Source organism: Macaca fascicularis, chromosome 6, assembly GCF_037993035.2.
Source record: "Macaca fascicularis isolate 582-1 chromosome 6, T2T-MFA8v1.1".
NCBI lineage: Eukaryota > Metazoa > Chordata > Mammalia > Primates > Cercopithecidae > Macaca > Macaca fascicularis.
Window position 1 is genome coordinate 126,165,237 of NC_088380.1, and position 22,100 is coordinate 126,187,336.

Here is a 22,100-nt window from a genome sequence, read left to right on the forward strand (position 1 = left end):
TTCTTGTACGGTGGTTTTGATTTCTAGTATTTTCTTTTGATTCTTTTTTAGAGTTTTATCTCTCAGCTTAAAGTAACCATCTGTTCTTGTGTATTATTCACTTTTTCCATTAGAGCCCTAAGCATAGTAATCATAGTTATTTTAAATTTCTTGTCTAGTAATCTCCAAATCTCTGCCATATATGAATCAGGTTCTAATGTTTGTCTCTTTAGCCTATGCTTTTTCTTGCCTTTTAACATGGGTTGCAATTTTTTTGTTGAAAGTAAAAAATAATGCTATTGAGTAATAGCAAGTGAGATTAATAGGCCCTTAGTGTGAGGTTTTATGTTTATCTCGTTAGGAATTAGGCCATGTTTATTATTTACTATAGCTATGGGTATCAGAGGCTTCTGCTTCCTCTCTGTTGTTTTTTTATACTCTGTTGTCTTTGAGTTTCCTTAGAAACTCTTTGTTAAATAGAGTTTGTATCTTGAAGCTCTCACTTGTAATTGTTATTATACTGGAGCCCTGTTGATGGAATGGAAAGGTATTGGGGAGGGGAAGTGTTGTGTACTCTTATTATTAAATCTCCATTTTTTTTAGTGGGTCAGAGTCCTAGGTTGGTACCTTCAGAAGAGTTTTTTAGCTTTTTTTTCTTCTCCTTCCCTTATTTGAGATGGGAAAGCTAGAGAAGTTCCAATTGTCTAATCACTCTTCCCCTAGGTCAGACAAGGCTCTAGTGAAGTAGTGTCTCTTGAGCAGGGCTTAAGTAGAACAGAATACTCTGGGCATATTTCAGAATGGTTTCTTTCCCCTTTTCTTCTCCAAAGCATGAGGGGATTTTTCTCTGATCTTCACTATGTAGTGGGAAATTTTGGAGGTAAAACTTATAGAAGTATTAGAGTCCCCTCCTAAGTTTGGGTCCTCCTAAGATGAAACAAGTCCACATTCCGCCTCTAGCAATTTATCGGTTACTGTTTAAGTGTTCTAACTGCTTGGGCTCTGGAGGCTTCTGTTCCCAGTAAGCTGGGTTTTCTGCGTTTGCCTGTGTCTCCAGTTTTCCCGATGGTGATTTGCCCTGTGACCTGAATTCTCTGGTGCTGATAAGCAGAGTTGTTGATTTTTAGCTTGTTAAGCTTTTATCTTGGTTTGAGGATGGAAGTAACAACTTCCAAGCTCTTTTTATGTTGGAGTGCAGACTGGAAGTCTAATTATTATTATCTTTTCTTTTCCCATATCATGAACATTTTCCCATTTAATAAAATAGTGCAGGGTATCTTTTAATGGTTGCATTATATTTTACCTTATTCATGTTCCATAATTTAAAAAAATGCTTTTTATGGTCATAGTTTCTTTGTGTAAAAAAAGACTTTTTTGTGTAGCTTTCTAATATACATAAGAGTAAAGAAAGTTAAGAACCATTTGTACCCATTATTCAGCTTCAGCAAATGGTCAACAGCCAATTTTGTTTCATTTTTTGATCACCTTCTCCTTTTTCTTCTGCAGTATTTCAAAGTAAATCCTAGACATTGTATTTCACCTAATGAACACTTGGAAATGAATATCTAACAGATATGGACACGTAACCACAATGCCATTATCATAACCAAACAAAATAACTTGCTAATATCCCCTAATACCAAATTCATATTAAAATTTTCTAGTTGTCTTGAAAGAGAGATTTTTAGAGTTGGTTTATTCCGCTAAGGATCCAAACAAGGTCCACAGGCATTTTTGTTGTTATAGCTCTTAAGTTTCCTTTAACACATAATAGTTCATCTTCCCTTTTTTAAAAAAAGTCAAGCTGGACAGGGTGGTTTGTGCCTGTAGTCACAGCGACTTGGAAGGCTGAGGTGAAAGGATTCTTGAGCCCAGGAATTTGAGGCTGCAGTGAGCTATGGTTGCACCACTGCGCTCCCGCCTGGGTAAAGGACTGAGACCCTGTCTTAAAAAGAAAAACTGTTTGTTTGTTCAAGAATCTAGTTCTTTTGTTCTATAGACTATTCTTCATTCTTGATTTGGGTTGTCTTTGCACCTTTGTGGAAAATCAATCAAATACTTACCCCTGGGTCTATTTCTGGCTTCTCTGTTCTATTCCATTGATCTGTGCGCCTGTCCTTTCAGCAATATCAGGATGTTTTGATTATTCTAGTTTTATATTAAGTCTTGGAATGAGATAGTGTCTTTCAACTTTCTTTAAAAATTTAAATGGATAATTGAGAGCCTACCTTTCTTTACATATATATATATGTATATATTAGTTGACTATGGAGAACTGTAGTTTTTGGTACTCTTGGTTTTTATATATTTCTGAAAAGAAGATTTACATAATACTTTAAAAGTAGCTTCTGTGAAATGGTACAAAATAATTGATGGAATTATTTTAAAATTAGCTACTCGATGGAACGCAAATACTTACAGTACCATTTATTTTCCATATTTGAACTAACATTCATTTTAGAACTTGGGATTTGTAATACTACAGCAGTACTTTGCAGCCTTTGCCAAGAGCTGTGTCTAACCAATTTTCTTTAGTGCAGAATACCTATTTGGACCTGAGATCTAATTTCTTTCCCGTTTCCTTGACAGCAGAGCCATTTTTAAAGCCTCGTATTCTTTAAAAACTCTTTTATGTTCTCATGGTCATGTCAAAGGAATTCTTGTTAAAGAATCATGTTATGTGAAAGATATACACTTTATTTGTTTCCTTTTAAGTATGATACTATATAGGCACAAAACAGTATAGGTTATAGATACAAGAAGTAAAGCATAAAAATGTATCGAATATTCATAAACTCACTTCTCAACCCAAGAATTGGAACATTGCCAATAACTTGCATCTAACTTTGTACCTTCTTTCTACCCCCCTGCTTCATATCAAGAGACAAACCACTAGTTAGAATTTGTGCTGATCATCCCTTTGTTAGATTTCTACCTTTAGTCACTTTTTGCTGTGGGTTCTAGACTCTTTGGGAAGCAGTACATTTTCAAGAAAGTACTTAAAACTTTAGGTTTTAAATTTGTTTTTCTTTGGGAATATGCTGCCATTTATTTGAACAGATCTGGACCACTAAACCGTTAAGTAAATGTTTAATCCTTTATGCCTACCATGCTGTAGTAAAAGAAGTTTAGAAAATAAAGTCTACTTTAGACAAATGACTTAATCTTTCTGGATCTGTTTTCTCTTCCACAAAGTAAGAGAGTTATAGATCATTTTAAAATTTCCTTTAATTTTGGGACTATTGTTTCTAGTCCTATAATTCCATTATTTTTATTCTGCTTTTTTCTTACTCTTTTATAGTTTAGAATATCTGAAAATTTATTTTGACCCGAAGCTTTTCTTCTCCTCCTCTAAAATATTTCCTTATGGGCAATTAAAGGAATTATTTGTTAAAGAACCAGATATTATGAGTAATGTGTGGAGACATTTTTGCTATTTCATTTCCCCTTTGAAATATACTTGATACATGAAAAATAATGTGTATAACTTACATGTTTCTTACATGAAATAAAATAAAACCCTATAATGAGTATCCAGGAACTAACTTTCCAAGCTGTTTTAGTTATTTCCTGCTGTGTAGTAAACTACTCTAAAACTTAGTAGATTAAAACAGCAAACACTTATTATCTCACTCAATTTCTGGGGTCACTAGGAATTTTAGCCTAACTAGGAGGTTCTGCGTCTAGGTCTTTAATGAGGTTTTAATGAAGATGTTTGCTGGCATTGTAGTCATTTGAAAACTTGGCTTGGAGGATTTACTTCCAAGATCATTTGTGCACATGGTAGTTGCCAAGAGGCCTCTGTTCCTTCCTACCTGTTGTTAGGAGGCCTCAGTTTCTCACCATGTGGCCTTCTCCATAGGACTGCTTTTGACATGGCAGCTGGCTTTCCCCAGAGCTAACGATTTGAAAGAGAGGGCCACCAAGACAGAAGCTGCAGTGTCTTTTATAACCTATTTCAGAAGAGATGTACCATCACGTTTGTCCTATCCTATTGATCACACAGACTAGCCTTGGTACACTGTGAAAAAGGACTACAACAAGGGATAAATTAAAGGACATGGGAGTCATTGAAGATCATCTTGATCTTCAATGCTGTCATGCGGCCCCCCAGCTGGAGCATTTCCATAACTTGTGTCTATTTTTGTTACCTTTTTACCTCACCCCATTTCCTCCCCCAAGAGGTAATCACTTAAAGAGAATATTCATTCTCTTACCTTTAATTTTTTTTAAATAAAAATTACATGGACAAACACTTTATTGTTTGGTTTTCTTGTTTTTGATCTTTATGACATTTGTCATTTAAAAAAATTTTTGGGAATTGTACTTTGTCTTTCCATGCAATTTTAGGGCTCTAAGATTTATATATAGCTGTAGCTCATTCAATTTTATTGCTGCAAGACTATTATGTGAATTTATTTAATTCTTATTAATGAACATATGTGTTGCTTTTAAATTAATTTGCTTTTATTCTTGTACGTGTGTTCTGGATAACAAGAACTATAACTTTTCTTGGATATGTACTTTGAAGTAAAATTGTTGAGTCAGGAAGGGTATAAATGCTAATTAATAGTTAACTTTTCTTTATAATATATTTTAAATTCCAACATTTCTATTCCATTGTAGTTTAAATCTGCTGTTTCTTTAACTTTTTCTCATAGTGGCTTTCCTTCATGATTTCTAATTACTAGCTCTTTACCTGATCTTATTCTGTGTTTGTTCTGTGTTCTAAATTGGCAATGTTTTCTTCAGAGAGGATCTGTCTTTGCTACTGCTGGTTACCAGGAGGCATAGCCAATTTTGGTCTGCTTCAGTCTTCCTTAAAAGTTGAAGTTCAGTGTAGAACAGTTTAGGTTTAGGACCCCATCTTGATGCTGGCCTACCTCTGAGTGCCTAGGTATCAGTACTGTTATTTGTATCATTCTCAGGCACTAGGGACTCTTTTCTTTTTTTTTTTTTTTTTTCTTTCTGGTTGGAGGATACCTTTTTTATCTCAGTAATGCTTTAAAAGGATCTCATTTCTGGAAGCAGAAGCATTCCTCAAGAGTAGTTGGCTCACTGTAATGCTAGATATCCTGACATCTAGTATTGTGGAAGAAACACTGGGTTAAGTAAGTAAACCTTTCTATTTTTGATTTCATATAACTTTGTATCTTAATAGCTATGGAACTTCTCTGATCTTTTATTTACTCTCTTGAGGTTGGTTTTTTATTTATAAAACTGAGTTTAATAGATGCTGGCTAACCTAGGAGTTTGAGAATGAACTGGAAAGCAAGAATATTTGCTTATATTATTAGCGATAATACATAAAATAAACTGCAAGACAGACATATTTTTTTTATGTGCCTTATGTTCTTTTCTCTTTTCTCACCTAAGGTAATAGATACTCTGTTGCATTTTATAGATGTGCTTATTTTGCATTCAGTTTGAAGTTAGTCAACTCAAATATCCAAATTCCTGTACATAAATATCCTTTAGCATTCAGTTTTGCCAATAGATATATGGGAAATGTGAGCAATGTTATGTATTGAGATGAATGGGTATTTAAGTTAATAATTTATTTCATTGTACAATCTGAGATGGCTGGTGTCTTCCTTTCGTTTTTTCCTCATGCATATGATGAAAAATGGAAAACAGGGTGCCATTGGAATGCTTGTGTACTTTGAGAGCTTTTAGAGGCTATAAAGTGAAGAATTTTTGCAACTACTTTTTAATTTACAGGGACTATATACACCATCTTTTTTACTTAACACATTAATACAAAATTGTATTTTGTCATTTCACAATTTTTGCATTTATTTGATCTTTTAGATAAAATTCTATGGTATTTAAGGTATTGTAAGATACAAATTGTATCTCATTGGAGCCTTGGAACAGCTTGGTGGAATAGCAAGTGGAAGTATTTAAATTACTAGCTTATTAATGAAGATAGAGGCCTAGGGAAGTTGAATGATGGACTCACGTTCTTAAGTTGCTTGCATAGCAGGTTCAGTACTAGAATCCAACTCTTCATGTTCTTCATGTAGCACCTTTCTGCTTCACCAAGCTACTCACAGAAAGAGTGCAATGGGAAAGAGAAGTTGGTTAAGGACTACGAAAGTAGAGTTAGATAGGAGGAATAAATTCTAGTATTTGATAGTACAATAGAGAAATTATAGTTAACTATAATTTATTGTGTATTTCAAAATAGCTAGAAGAGAAGATTTGTAATGTTCTTAACCCAAAGGCAAGATAAATGTTTGAGTTGATGGATATACCAGTTACCCTGATTTGGTCATTATACATTGTATAAGGCATCATAATATCACATGTACCTTCAGAATATGTATAACTAGTATATTTTAGTTTTTAAAAAGTCAAAAAAGTAACATATGCAATGGGAAAGTAGTTTTTATACTTTGTGCCCTCATCAGTGATATCTGCAAGGTCTATTTCAATCATTATCTGCCTTCCCTGGTGGTCTAGTGGTTAGAATTCAGCACTCTCAATCATTTTCTGCCACTATAGTGGTCTAGGCTGTTTTGTGGTTTTCTAGATTCTTGTTAATAGCTGGGAGAATAGAATAATTTTGGGAATGAATGGTACCCAAGTTTCTCATGTTAAATACAGTTTTGCTCACCAATCTTTGTCTAGGCAGTTCTAACTTTTCTTCTTGTGAACAGTGTTGATATGTTACTCATCTTGGAAAGGTGTGTCTGATACTTACAATTTTAGAAGCTTGAGAGCCCTTTAGAAATGGCTCAGTTGAGATTAAAATAAGTTCTTCCCAAAGCCTTAAATGTTAAACTAGTTATGTACATACTAATTTTGTTCTTATTTTAAAGGTCTCTGAATTACCTATAATTTTTATAAGTAAGAAATTATTAGAAAGTAAAATGATTGATAAGATTATGTGTATATTCTTTATTTCAGATCTCGTGGAAGCTCTGAAGCCAGAGTATGTGGCACCGCTTGTCCTTTGGCTTTGTCACGAGAGTTGTGAGGAGAATGGTGGCTTGTTTGAGGTATTTGCACCTTCCTGTTTTCTCTTATTAGTTTTCTCCAGTTGCTTACATTTGTAAAAATCTGCACCAGTGGACATCACTTGTATATTTTTAAATATTGTGTCTATGTTATAATTAAAAGTGGTGACTAATACCCATTTTTTGGAAAATAATAGCAACTTTATAAATTCTGTTTTTACTTAGTTCTACATTTGTAACATTCCTACCAAATGGAAATGTGGCTGGTTTGATGTGTTCAGTCAAAATGTGGGAAATTTCATTATTTAAGAAGCTGAGTGATAAAGTGGAAAGATGAAGCTTGGAGTTTAGAGTTAACCAGGCCAGATTTTGAATTCTTATTCTGGGAATTGCTGATTTGACCTTCCTGAGCTTTAGTTTTCTGGGGTTCCTTGTGATAACTACAAGTCATATTTTAAACCCTTGGCATAGGGCCTAATACATAACACCACCCACCAATTTTAATTATCAGTATAGCAGGAATTTAATCTTGTGTGATAGGTCAATAAATATAACATTATTTATTTTTACATAAAAAGTAAACTTTTCTATTTTTCTTTATTTCAAAGCTTTAAATGTTTATTATAAAAATAATTATCCGCACATAATCCCATCATGCAGTGAGATCCATTGTTCACTGTTTGATGAAATTTGGCTCAATTTAAAGTGAGGGATATATTAGCTTATTTCATTTGAATGAAAAGCTGATGGGTAAGTTAAGGAAAAAAAAACCAGTCTACATATCTCCAAGCAGAGATATGCACCTCCACTTTCCTAATCAGACTCATTGAATGTGAATTGTGGCATATTAGAAGTAGAAAGAACTTTACAACTCTATTTTATAGAAGAGGAAAATTTAATAATATCAAGGCATCTGTAATCCAAAATTTTGCCTGCTGTTCTTTTACCTCATTAAGGAATTTTTAAAAACTATTTATCTTTTACAAGTATGTTTATTACTAACTTTGTGAAGAAAAATAGTATGTGCTGTTTGTGAAAATTTCAAATATATAAGAACATATAAAAAAATAAAAATTTCCTACATTATCACTGTCCAGAGAGAACTAGTATTAATATTTTTATGTATTTCCTTCCAGTCTTTTATTAGATATGTGTTTTAATTTTTATTTTTTTTGAGATGGGGCCTTGCTCCGTTGCCCAGGCTGAAGTGCAGTGGCATGATCTTGGTTCACTGCAGCCTCTGCCTCCTGGATTCAAGTGATTCTCCTGCCTCAGCCTCCTAAGTATTTGGGATTACAGGCACCCACCACCAAGCTCAGCTAATTTTTAAATTTTTAGTAGAGACGGGGTTACCATATTGGTCAGTCTGGTCTCGAACTCCTGATCTCAAATGATCTGCCCACCTTGGCCTCCCAAAGTCCTGGGATTACAGGCGTGAGCTATCGTGCTCGGCCTAGACAGGCGTTTTATACACCCAAACACACAGACAATTAGGATCATGCTGCAGATGAAGTTTTGTTATGTTGCTGTTTTCGTTTACTATATTGTGAACATTTTTAGTGAGGAACATTTGGCATGCATGATTGATAAAATATACTACGAGATGTGCATAACATCCTGACTTAAACCTTGAGAGTAAATTGCCACTTTTTGAAGTTCTGATAGATATCTAGAGTGGCAGATACAAATATTTTTGGCTCACCTGGAGCAATCATTTTTAGCACCTGAGAGGAGCTTATAACTTATTACTTCACTTCCAAAATACAGTAAAAAGTGGTGGTTATTTTGCCTGATATCAAAACCACTGCTGATTTGTCTACTGTAACTATATCAAGGCTGACTGGTTGTATCATAAAAGATGTAGGCATATTAATATAGAGGCAAAGGGTGATGAGAAGCCACACCCTTGAACTTAGAGCCACTAAGATGTCTGCTGATACGTTTCTTCTATCTTATGCATGTGACATTTTTGTGGTAAGTTTGGGCATGCTCTAGTTGTGGTGTTTGAAGTCATGACAAACAGATTTTCTTTACATCAGACTTTTTTTTTTTTTTTTTTTTTTTTTTTAGGATTTTTCTTGAATGATCTCTAGAAAAAATTATAGAAGTGAAAAATTGATCTTCCTGGGTAGCAGTTATTATTTGGTCATTTGTCTTATCTGTGCATACAGATGTTTCATTAAAATGAGTATATGTAGTTCACTAAGTCAAATACTCTTTTTATTTGGCTTTGGTTTTCTTTGTAATTCAGTAGGTCCTTCAAGAGGGACATTTATTTTGATCTCATGATATGCTAGGCAGTGTACTATTTGTATTGTTTGCTTCATGGTAACCACATGAAATATGTACTGTCATTTTTATTTTACATTTGAGGAAACTTGGATTTAGTTAGGTCACATAATTTGACCAGGGTAGTCAGTAGACAAATTTGTGTCAAGTCTTGGTCTCTGACATCAGATTCATTCTTTTCTATTACATGCATTTCTACTTCATTGTGCTGTTTTATGTTTGTGCTCTGATAACATGAACAGTGCAAAGTCATGGAGACCGGTGGACTTTTATAGAGCTGTATTATTTTCATCTCCCGTCACCTTGAATTGTAATAGTAAAGGAGCTGACTTTTTTTTAATTAAAAAAAAATTGTATTAGTGATTTCACATTAGATGGTATAATGTTTCCCCCCTCTTTTTGGTAGGTTGGAGCAGGATGGATTGGAAAATGTAAGTCTCTCTCAGTTTTTGGTTTGTATAGATTATTTCCTTATCTTTAAACCTACATATCTAGTTGAGGTAGGTAAGATTTTTGTCAAATGCCTAACCATTGGATATAGTGCTTGCATATTCAAACTTAAACATTGCTATAGCAACAGATATTTTTAAACATTGTGATTGTGCTTTAGGTCTGTGGCCCTTTGAAGACCCTATCTATTCTTCCTGTAGGCAGTCCTTATTCAGGACTTGTCCTGTCTTATTCAGAACTGGCTATTCCTTCAGACAGCATATATTGATAATCATCCTCCCATGTCTTTGACTTCCCACATGCTTGTTCTTGCTGTTTCAGCAGAGAAATGAGTGGGAGGGAAAGCTGTTTTGGAAAAAGATGGGTTGAGCCTATTCTAGAGCAGCAGGCAAGTTCTCCAATTTTCCCATGTAATTATTTTCTTCCATGAAGTAGGAGATGTCAAGGGGAGTGAGGAATCACATTGGACAACTTTCTGGGACAGAAATTGCAGCTGATCTATGGGAATTATTCCGCTTTAGCCCAATAGTAAATTTACTTGGCTTCAACCCTCTCCTACCCCATCTCTCAAACCTTGTGAACTCCAAATTTGAGAACTGCTTTATGGCATTAAAAAAATTGTGAAAATGTCTGTGTCTCAACTTATATTTAGTTAGTTGGCTATGGGTATCAAAATTAATCCAATTAACTGAATCATTTAAAAAGTTGCCATCTCTGGAGGGCATTGCTGTAGTAGTATAATATTTTTAGAATTAATGATCATTTTCTCTGTTAAAGTGGCTTATATTCTTGAAGCATTTTTGAGTGTCTTATTACATTCATTTAAAAAAGGAACATAAGGTTTTACAGTAAAAGCTATATCTGGCACTTTATCAATAGGAAAGCTCTAGACACAGGCATTTCTGTCATTCCCAAAGACAAATCTTCAGTTTAACAATCATCAATGTCTGACTATTATGTTTAAATAAGGTTATTAGTTATTTCTTTCTCTGGTTTTTAAAAAGAAAACAATGTTAAAAATTCTCCTTATGCAGCAGTAATGGTTTTTATGAATCTGTGCATTCTAACTGACTTCTTGTGGAAATAGAGGTAGAGCAAAGAGAAGGTAAGGGAGAATTATTTGGGGCCACCTGTTACACTAATTTTTTGTTAACTGAAGTCTTTGACCTATTATTTACTATTAGTCTTCAGTTTGCTAACTCAGCAAAGCTCTATTCAGTTATCTTCATTTTGTAAACAAGAAGAATGAAGTATATTACTTGGGAGATCTGTGGTCGTAAAGTCAGTCTTTTGATGTGATTATTATATAATTAAACCTTTTCACATACAGCATAACATTTTACCTTTAGTACTGTCTAGCATAGTTAGAGGAGAAATTTTTCCCTTCGGCTTCAAATTTATCTTGAAATTATCCTAATGCGTTTGTTAGGAAAATTTCATTTTAAGGGTTATAGTCAAACTCTTTAGGAGTTAGAATCCCTTTTTTTCTGAATTTCCGTTCTCTTAAAAAATGAAAGGGTTCTTATGCATCTTACTTTCTGTGTCTCAACTACGTGCTCAGTATGTTAGTTTTGTTTCTATAACCAGTACGCTGGGAGAGGACTCTTGGAGCTATTGTAAGACAAAAGAATCACCCAATGACTCCTGAGGCAGTGAAGGCTAACTGGAAGAAGATCTGTGACTTTGAGAATGCCAGCAAGCCTCAGAGTATCCAAGGTAAAGAGCGTCCCCATCAGTTAGCTCTGGTTGGCGAATCAGGGGCAGCAAGCATTTTCTTCTCTTATGGAATTGTCTTCTATGTTAACTGTAGTGCTAAGACACTTGAATCATCTATAGCATATTTTCTGCTCTAGTAGGTATTAGAGCTCTTCACATTTAAGATATTTATGTTATTTCTCACTGTCAATTTTTCAGCTTTATTATTATCCTGTTTTTTGGGTTTATGTGTGATTGGGGGATGGATGGCATAAAATGTTTACTCATTTGTACTGAATGCACTGACATCCGCGCTGGTGGTTGGTTTCAGAGTCTTCCATTATCTACCCATATGCTACCAATCTTACCATATTTTTCTTTCTTTCTTTCTCAAAAAGATTAAGCCTTTTTATTTTTTAGACTCAGCTCTTTTCTGTTTGGGGCATAAATGTGGCTTTGTTTCAGTGCTTTGTCTTTGCTACTGTTTCTCTGCTTTTCTAACATACTACTTCTACCTTTTATCTCCTCTGCTAATCTTAATGCTTCTTTAGAAAAACTCAAGCCCCAGATGTTCAACAAAACCTGCCCAGTTAGTCTAGGGTATATTGATCTTTCTGTTAGCTGAACTCTTAGCACTTGAGCATCTAATTATAACTGTTCTCCACTTCTTTTGTTTCATGCATGTATGGTTTCTTAATTGCCTGGTAAGTTCCTTTGAGGCAGAGACTGTATCTTGTATGTACTTCTTGTATATATTTGGTGTTAGCATAGTGCTGAACTCATCGAAGGGACTTAATAATTGCTTATTAACTTGAATTATTTAATCTCCTATAATATGCCACAGAAATAGATAACCAAATAAAAGTCAGATTATTTTTTTCTAGTGTAACTCACATATGCATGTAATATATGAAATTTGAAATATTTTTCTGAAAAGATCACGAGTCAGGGTCATTTTATTAAAAAAACCTTTTTTTCTCATAGTGATGTAATATTTAAAGTTTGATAGAAGAATATATTTGAAAAATGACTACTCTGTTTTTTTTTCTCCTTATTGATACTTTCCTACCTACTGGAATACTTATTGAAATTTTCATTATACTTATTCTCAATCAGATGATAACATGATTGTTATGTCATAAATGGTAACATTTTTGTATTTTATATTTAGACATTTGAGAAATTTATTCTATGAATAACAGTCACTTATCCATGAAAACAAATGAAAGAAAAGTATAGTAAAAGCTTTCCTCTGATATCTATCTCAAAAAGTATTTCTGCCTCAAAAGTGTTAAACTTATTAAAAAGCCAACTAATTGAATTATTATAACTAATTATAAGTAAAAAGATACCTCTATCTGAAGCACAACTTAAAAAAATGATCTTTTTGATAAGAATTGAAGTTCCAGAGCATCTCTTCTTGTATTTTTATTTTACAGATGATGGAATTAAATCCCAGAAAAACTAAACTAGCCACTGTTTGAGCCAAGAAGTAATTCAAGTTGTCTTATTTCTGAAAGGAGGCGCCTTTCAAATAAATAGCCTTCCCTCTAGGTAGCAATATGAATGGAATGGTAGGGGGAAGATTAATAGGCAAGAAACTGCTCTACTGCTGTCATCAGGAATGGCAGATATCTCTGGTCTTCTCAGACTCTGTAGTTTGGTTATTTATTTTTTTTAGGATGGAGTCTCATTCTGTCTCCCAGGCTGGAGAGCAGTGGTGTGATCTCGGCTCACTACAACCTCTGCCTCTCGGGTTCAAGCGATTCTCCCACCTCAGCCTCGCAAGTAGCTGGGATTATAGGCGTGTGCCACCATGCCTGGCTAATTTTTGTAAAATTTCACCATGTTGGCCAGGCTGGTCTTGAACTCCTGACCTCAAGTGATCTGCCAGCCTTGGCCTCTCAAAGTCCTGAGATTACAGGGGTGAGCCACTGCGCCCGGCCTTGGTTATGGTTTTGTCTGAGTTCAGAAGGAAGCCCATGTCACTTAGGTTTGTTAGAAAGGTCCCAGGGCATTCAGAATATCTTATGGTATGTGGATGCCCCATGAGCCTCCTTTGTTAACCTTTTAGACCCACAGAACAGCCGCTTTTGATCCCTGTCTGGAGTCATTGGTTTTGATGATGATTTTCTCTGAAAGAATTTTTGGTACTATCTTCAGAGCTATTACTTGTACAGAGAACTGGGGGTGGGGGTGAAGAGGTACTCAGTATTCTTTCATCTTGGAAAGAATGGAAATCAGTTGAGAAGAGGAATCAGTGATCTCTCCAGACAAATTGCATGTCTATAGACAAGTATTTCCCTTTAAAGGTTGTAAAATAGCTTAAAGACTTTGGAAAGCCCTAGAGCCCCCTTAGAATCAGATAACCAGGGAAGGATATGCTAGACAATGCCTTGTATTTCATTGAAGATGTCCATTTATGTTTGGTCAATTTCAATCTTTCGCAGTTTTTTTCCTTCAATAGTCTATCATAATACATTCAGTTCATGAGTGGCAATGGAGGCTCTGTAGCAGGTTTGCTGAATGTTATAGGAATAATTATGTAGCATATTGTAGCTTTTCTTAGTCACATCTTTAACAAAGCTTTATTTTTTTTGTTTTTCATTTTTAATTTTAGAATCAACTGGCAGTATAATTGAAGTTCTAAGTAAAATAGATTCAGAAGGAGTTTCAGCAAATCATACTAGTCATGCAACGTCTACAGCAACATCAGGATTTGTAAGTGGGAAAAAAGCCTAAAGCCTTTGCCTTATCTGGAGACTTTCCCCTCCCTTCCTCCCTCCCTGCTTTCTTCCTCTCCCACTTCTTTCTTTTTTCTTTTGGACGCAGTTACTTTCTTTCAGTCACTAATAATGGAGAGAAGCAGTGGCACAGATAATTTAAAATAGAGGATTTATTCAGAAATCATTTATGATTGACTTTATAGCATACAGCCTGATTTCAACATACAGAGAATTCAGGACGGTTGAGCCACATGAAGAGGTGGCTCGGGATGAATTCTAACGCTGTCCGGAGTACTTTATTCGTCTTTTTAATTTCTCCTTTTCCCTCTCTTGGATTTCTCTGGACTGTATACCATACATTTCTTTTCCCTAGTGGGAAAGGAGATCAGAGCGATTGGGTATCAGTCTCCAAGGTTTTACCTAGTAGCTGAGTGGGGCTTGGAGAATGGAGGTAACCCACTCAGCTTCTTCTCCTGGTTAGAAACAGCTGCTGAAAGCTTATCATGAACTTTTCAGAGGGATACTCCTTAGTTACATATAATTTTTGGTAGGCTCCATCAGGGGGTGTGACGAATCAAGTTAGCTGCCTGAGTGGTGCATTAGCCAACCTCATTTTCACCCTCTGCAATGCTGTTTGGAAATTGACTCAGGGAGGTACTGGATAGAAGAGGAAAAAAGGGATTATCTCAACTGTCGATAAAATGACTGGTGGCTAAACTGATATCTAGTCCTGATATCTATGCCTGCCTGGATTGTCTTCCATATACATTTCTCATTCTACCCATTTATAGCTCTTTATCTCTTTAAGGATAACTTTAAATTGGCTTTAGGTAGATTTGAGTTGTATGGGAATTTGTATTTGGGAGGGGAGACTATGACACCATGACTCCTGGAGGTTTTATGCTCCCAGGTTCTTTGTTGTGTTTTTTACCCCTTTGCCTAACGCACACAAGGCTTTAAACCTCTATGTTGAAAGTGAAGTGCCTATAATCAGCAACATTTTGTTTGAAATGTAAATAATTTTGCAACTTTTTTCACATACAAAAATTGTTTTCTAAGCTATTTATTGCTAAATGAGTGATGATAAAACTGTATATAAAATATGTACTAAATATTGATAGAATTTGAACATAAGCTCAAATATTAAACTTTTACTTTTTCAGTACAATTAGATTTCTGTATCTAACTGTATGACAAGTATTATTTTTTCTTGACCATCAATAATCCTACTTTAGTAACATTTTCTAACTCTTTAGAAAAGGATATCTATCTAGTTTAGTGCTCTTTTGGGTCCATTTCTTTTAAGGGAAGCATCAATATAGTATTTTAGAGCTATTTCAACATGGCTGCAAGTAAAATGCTTCCCATTGTGTCAGAAATTCGAGAACGATTGTGATTATAGCTCATGTGAAATTTGCCTATTTACTGTTCCTGTTTGTATCCTTTCTTTAAAAAAAACTGTACTGGATAAATAGGAGGAAGTAAGTCGTTTGCCATATTAGATTCTGGTGTTTTGTAACCTATAGTAGGCATTGTGATAAAGAAAATTAAAATTCTAATTTTAAGCCTGAGAATATAGTCAGTATATAAATGTGATTTTTCCTTAAAATAAGGGTTGGCAGACCTTTTTGATGAAGGGCCATATAGTAAATATTTTAGGCTTTGTGGGCTGCACAGTGCTTGTGTTCTATTACATATTCTTTCTGTTTTTCTTATTTTTAGTCAACCTATATAAACCATTTTAGCTCCTGGTGCTTGTTTGCTGACTTCTACTTTTGAATAAAAATGATTGAAAAATTGGACATTATTCTTTTATAACCCCAATATGTACTTCACTTATTAGCTACGTGTATTATCACTAAGTAGAAAAAGACAATATCCAGTTAGACAAAGGATATTCCTGGGAAGGAAATTCAAGTTAAATTTTATTTTACTTTAAAACATAATGAGGGGCCGGGCGCAGTGGCTCACGTCTGTAATCCCAGCACTTTGGGAGGCCAAGGTGGGTGGATCAAGAGGTCAGGAGTTCCAGACCAGCCTGGCCAACATGGTGAAACCCCGTCTCAACTAGAAATATAAAAAAAATTTAACCGGATGTGGTGGCATGGGCCTGTAGTCCCAGCTACTTGGGAGGCTGAGGCAGGATACTCGCTTGAACCCGAGAGGCAGAGGTTGCAGTGAGCCAAGATCTCGCCACTGCACTCCAGCCTGGGTGACAGAGCGAGACTCTGTCTCAAAACAGACAAACAAACCAAAACCATTATGAGGCAATCAAATTTACATTCATTAAGCAGCGTTTTACTCATCTGTTTACAGCGAATTTTATACATTAGATGTTACGAGCTAAAAATTCATTTTTTTTTAGTTTTTTCGGTGGCTAATAATTGCTGAATAAGAGCCAGGAAAGTTGAGTATGAGGCATACTATCTGTTAGCAAGAAGCAAGCAATAAAAAAGTTCTTAATTGTAAAGAAGTCCTTTTCTACAGATTACCTAATTAGTTTCTATTAAAAAAATCAAATATAATTGCAATAATTATGCTCCATCAAATTCACTGACATTGTATTCGCATCTATTCAAAAACAAAACTAGGTATGTAAGAAGTTAATAGTTTTGAAAAGTTATCAATGAAATAAATTACTTTTTAAAACTGTCCTGTAGGCTGGAGCTATTGGCCAGAAACTCCCTCCGTTTTCTTATGCTTATACGGAACTAGAAGCTATTATGTATGCCCTTGGAGTGGGAGCATCAATCAAGGATCCAAAAGATTTGAAATTTGTTTATGAAGGAAGTTCTGATTTCTCCTGTTTGCCCACCTTTGGAGTTATCATAGGTCAGAAGTCTCTAATGGGTGGAGGATTAGCAGAAATTCCTGGGCTTTCAATCAACTTTGCAAAGGTATGCCTAATAAGAAACCTTTATTTTGCTTTTCTATTTCTGTAAATATTATTCATAAATGTCATACCTTATATGTATATGTGTGTAGTGTGCATATATATATTTATATAATTATTTATAGTGGTTAGTTTAGCATATCTTTTGATTTTTCTTTTTAAGAAAAAGGGGAGAGTTTGTTTAAAATGCCAGCAAAAAGAAGAAAATAGTAAGTACGTGTAGTCCTATAACCCTGGCATAATGTTATTTATCCTCTCTCTGCCATTTACTTGACAAATAGCATCTCTAGGCTTCAGTTTCCTTATCTATAAAATGGATATGATAGTTCTCACCTCATGACATTGGTGAAGAAGCAAGCCAGGGAGGAGTATGTAAGGCAAATAGCACACACTTGGTTTGTTTTTGGAACAGTAATAGGGCCAGCATAGCTATAGAGTGAGCAAGGGGCCAATGGTAGGAGAAGGCCATGGAGTAATTGTAAAGATTTCAGCATGTACTTTGATGAACATGGGAAACCATTTGTCAGTCTGAGCTGAGTAGTGACATGATCTGGGTATGTTCACACACTGGCTCAAGCTTGCTATTGTTGGAGAATAGGTTATAGGGGAGCCAAGCATGAAAGCAGAGAAACCACTTAAGAGTCTATTATAGTAATCCAAGTAAAAGTGCTGCATATGAGGGTTAGAAAAGAGGAGTCAAGGATGAAGATGTTTGTTCTGGATAACTGGAATGATATATATATACACACACATATATGGGTGCATATATATACCTTGTATATAATTATACATTACACATATCTGTATGTAATGTATAATTATGTATAGTGTATTTAATATGTATAGTAGTTACATATGGCATTATGTGTAATTTATACATACACATTTATTTTAAGGTGGAGTTGATCAGGAGTTGGTTTTAAATATGTTTGAGGTGCCTGTTACACATTTAAGTAGAAATGTAAGAATGGACAGTTGAATATATATGAGTCTAGAGTTCAGGGAGGGGTCTAACTGGGTCCTTAGCATTTAGGTGATGTTTAAAGACTGGAGATTAGATGAAGTCACCTAATGTGTGAGAGTAAGTGGAGAAAAGGCCTGAGTTGAGAGGCCCTGCAATGTTGAGAGGGTGAAGAGATGCAGAGGAACTAGCAAAAAGAGACTGAACAGGAATGGTTGATGAGGTGTGGGGAGTATCAGGAGAATGGGGTATTTGAGAAGCCAAATGAATAAAGTGTGTCAAGAAAGAGGAGTGAACAATGGTGAGAAGTTCTTTGAGATAGGGGATATTTTATTTCTTGGAGTAAGATTCAGGTCATGAGCCTGGTAATAATTTTTGAATCATGGGGCTGTGAGCTGGTATCTGTAACTTTGACTGATTGGAGAACCTATTTACTGGTGGATCAGTTAGTTCATTGCTGCTCTAAGTTGATGGCCACTTATTTTATTAGAGTGTTTCATGAAGTTGGGAGGAAGACAAGAAATATGTGCTGGGCAGTTTGCTGTTTCATTCACACTCCCATGGTTAGTTGCTGTATACTTTGAACAGTGTAAATGCAAAAAGTTAAAACAAATGTTTCAAAATTCCCCCTAACAATTGGAAATTGTAAATGGTGTTCATACATCTTGGAAGTTGAATCCTAGTCTTCTTACCTTGAGTTTTTCAGGCTGTGTGACACAGTAAGGCCGACCTTCATTTGTCTTCTCATCAACCACTTCTTCTTCTTCTTCTTCGTCGTCGTCGTCGTCCTCCTCCTCCTCCTCCTCCTCCTCCTCCTCCTCCTCCTCTTCTTCTTCTTCTTCTTCTTCTTCCTTCTTCCTTCTTCCTTCTTCTTCTTCTTCCTTCTTCCTTCTTCCTCTTTCTTCTTCTTTCTTCTTCTTTGTTCTCTCCTTCCTCCTCCCCCTCCCCCTCCCCCTCCCCTCCTCTTCCTCCTCCTCCTCCTCCTCCTCCTCCTCCTCCTCCTTCTTCTTTCTTCTTCTTTCTTCTTCTTCTTCATTCTGAGGAAGACTGGAAAACTGGCCCTCTGCAGTGAAAGTGGGGTCATTTGAGTGTATGCTTCAGGTTTTGGTTTTCCTGTCCTGTTGTTTTCCTACATACCTTGGTGCATTCTTTGTTTGATACATTGAGGTTAAGTGGCTATTAAGTTACACAGTATCCTTAGTATCTACTCTTTGTAGATAATTTACAAAGTATTACAAGAAAGGGATATTCACATTGACAGTGCTTTCATTTTGAACATGGTTGTAAGGTTTTTCTTTGTGTTTAGTTGTGTCATTTGTATTTGGTATATGTGACCTGAAATTACTAGCACTGGCCCATTTGTTCACTCTTATTCAATGAATATTTATTGGATGGCCGCTGTGTTCCAGGCACTGTTATAAGTTCTGGGAATACAGCCTAGTTTATTGTCTCTTGGCAAATAATATGTAATTAACAGTCAGCAAGACTTTATGAATGCCAAGAAAGAACACAAATATATCTTCTCTGCTCCAGAAGAGCTGACTGTCTTGAGATTGGGGGATTGATTATTTTTGAATCACATGATTAAGAAGAAGAAGACAAACGGAGATAGATAACTTGGGAAGAAATGTGAACCTGTGGACAGTAAAGTGTCACTGGCGAGTAGCAGTATCCACAGGCAGAACCTGTGGAGCAAGAAAGTTTGCTAATGAAATTTTGTTTACCCTAATTTAGGTTCTTCATGGAGAGCAATACTTAGAGTTATATAAACCACTTCCCAGAGCAGGTGAGTTATTGATATACCAATTCCATAATACCATACTTTTATTTCCTGATTAACCTTCTAAATAACATCAGTGTGTTAAACTGGTATAGAGTGACCTAATAAAACATATCACAAATTATTATGCTCATGTGAGCCATTAGAGTAGATTGATGTTAACTAGTACCTGTTTTGTGTCACCTTAAGCTTTGTCCTTTAATAGTCTTAAAAATTTATTTCATAATTTATCTCTGTTGATGTATATGTTATTAACAACTGAAAGGAACATTCGTGTGTGTGCTCTAAACTTAGTGATTGTGTATAATCTGTTATGGTTCTTAGGATTATTGTTCTTTTCTCAGGTATTTATACTGATTTTCATAAAGCAAACAATGTTAAAAGATACAGAATTTCTTGTAATTCATTTTTTTTCTATTTTGGAGAAAATAAAAACAAGTCTTTAATAATCATTTTTACTTTTCTCAATAATATCTTGTTTAGTAAATCTCTTTATAAATTTGATATATTTATTTCTCTATTTTGATGTGTGAATGTTGTCTAATTATATTCTGGTCATATAAGGTGGTAGAATACAAAAAGGAATGTTTTGTTAATATTTGTCATTTCACATTATACAATGTAGAAGTCAGCAAGTAGCTAGAATCCTACTTGAATATTTTTCTTAAACCTTTTTATTTTTCTAAGAAAATTATGAGATTTTTTATTGCTTGAAGCTGCATAGCTTTATTTCAGTGTAAGCATTATAGCGTAAGTTTTCAAAACAGCTCTTTTTATGTGAAACAGTACACTTTGTGGTGATTGTGCATTGATCAAGTATCTGCTGGATATCCAGTATTTGCAAGGCACAGTATCAGGTAGTAGGTAATTTTCTAACCTGGCAGCATATAAAAATCACCCGAGTTATTACATTATATTACCTGTTAATTTAAAATGTAGATTCTCAATCCCAACCTTGGAATTTGTGTGTGTGTGTGTGTGTGTGTATGTGTGCATGTATGTGTGTGGTGGGGTGGTGGTGTTGGTGACAGTGACTAGGGTTTCATATGTAACCAGCCCTGTGGATCCACTTGGAAACCATTGTTATAAGGGAAGTAGAAATGTGTAAGATAGGTTTCTGCTATTAGGGATTTTAAAACACGAAAAGAGAAATTAGATGTGTACTCCAGAGTGTTTATAACTGAACAGTGATGTGAATAGGAAGGTGTAGAGAATAACTTTTTAATTTTTTTACCTCCTTAGCCTCAAGTTATATTTCTCATGAATTATTTTTTCTCAGTAGAGCCTGTGCATTTTCTTTAAGTAGTTTTAAAATTTACTAGTAAATGTGAATGTTTAAAATATGATATGCTTGTGGTTTGGAACCTTTTAAACTGCAGAAAACCAAGGTCACGACTACTGTTTAGAATCTACTACTGTTTACAAAACACACAAATTGATGAGGCATAGAGTGTCAAGCATCAGGAGACTGATAGCAACATCTCTTAATGGCTCATTTGTTGGCTATAGTGGTAGTGTCATAGGCTGACTTACCCTCATCATGTTAAAAATAACCACTAGAAGGAGTGAAGGAAACCTCACAGCAGTACTTTCTTTTCTGTCTGGTTTTTTTTTTTTTTTTTTTTGGTTTTTATAAAACTTTATTATTTTAAAAAGTAATTTTAAGTTTTATTTTAGATTTAAGAGGTACCTGTGCAGATTTGTTACATGGGTGTATTGTGTGATGCTGAGGTTTGGGATATGAAAGATCCCATCACTCAAGTAGTGAGCATAGTACCTAACAGGTAGTTTTTCAGGTCTTGCTTTCCCTATTCTAGTAGTCCCCATTGTCTGTTGTTCCCATCTTTATGTCCACGTGTACCCAGAGTTCAGCTCCCATTTGTAAGTGAAAACATGTGGTATTTGGTTTTTTGTTCCTGCATTAATTCGCTTAGGATAATGATGTCCGGCTGCATCCATGTTGCTGCAGAGCACATGATTTTGTTCTTTTTCATGGCTGTGTAGTATTCCATGGTATCTATGTACCACATTTTCTTTATCCATTTCACCATTGATGGGCACCTGGATTGATTCCCTGTCTTTGCTATTGTGAATAGTGCTGCAGTGAGCATATGAGTGCATGTGTCTTTTTGGTGGAATGATTTCTTTTCCTTTGGGTATATAGCTAGTAATGAGATTGCTGGGTCAAATGATAGTTCTGTTTTAAGTTCTTTGAGAAATCTCCAGACTGCTTTTCGTGGTAGCTGAACTAATTTACATTCTCTCCAACAGTATGTAAATGTTCTCTTTTATCTGCAGCCTCACCAGCATCTGTTATTTTTTTGACTTTTTAGTAATAGCCATTCTGACTGATGTGAGATGGTGT

General features: G+C 35.1%; 1 protein-coding gene across 7 annotated transcripts in view; it reads left to right on the top strand.

Annotated features, from left to right (window-relative positions):
• Positions 1-22,100, top strand: part of HSD17B4 (hydroxysteroid 17-beta dehydrogenase 4) — an 89,046-nt gene that overhangs the window by 31,690 nt on the left and 35,256 nt on the right. For all 7 annotated transcript variants that reach the window (XR_012414032.1, XR_012414033.1, XM_065546671.1 and 4 more), the window contains 6 exons: positions 6,892-6,983; positions 9,637-9,661; positions 11,268-11,396; positions 13,996-14,096; positions 16,762-16,998; positions 19,690-19,741. Coding sequence is in view for 5 of the 7 variants with exons in the window: in XM_065546671.1 (XP_065402743.1) it covers positions 6,892-6,983; positions 9,637-9,661; positions 11,268-11,396; positions 13,996-14,096; positions 16,762-16,998; positions 19,690-19,741 (636 nt within the window). In the remaining 2 variants the exon portion in view is untranslated. The remainder of the gene's footprint in view (positions 1-6,891; positions 6,984-9,636; positions 9,662-11,267; positions 11,397-13,995; positions 14,097-16,761; positions 16,999-19,689; positions 19,742-22,100) is intronic.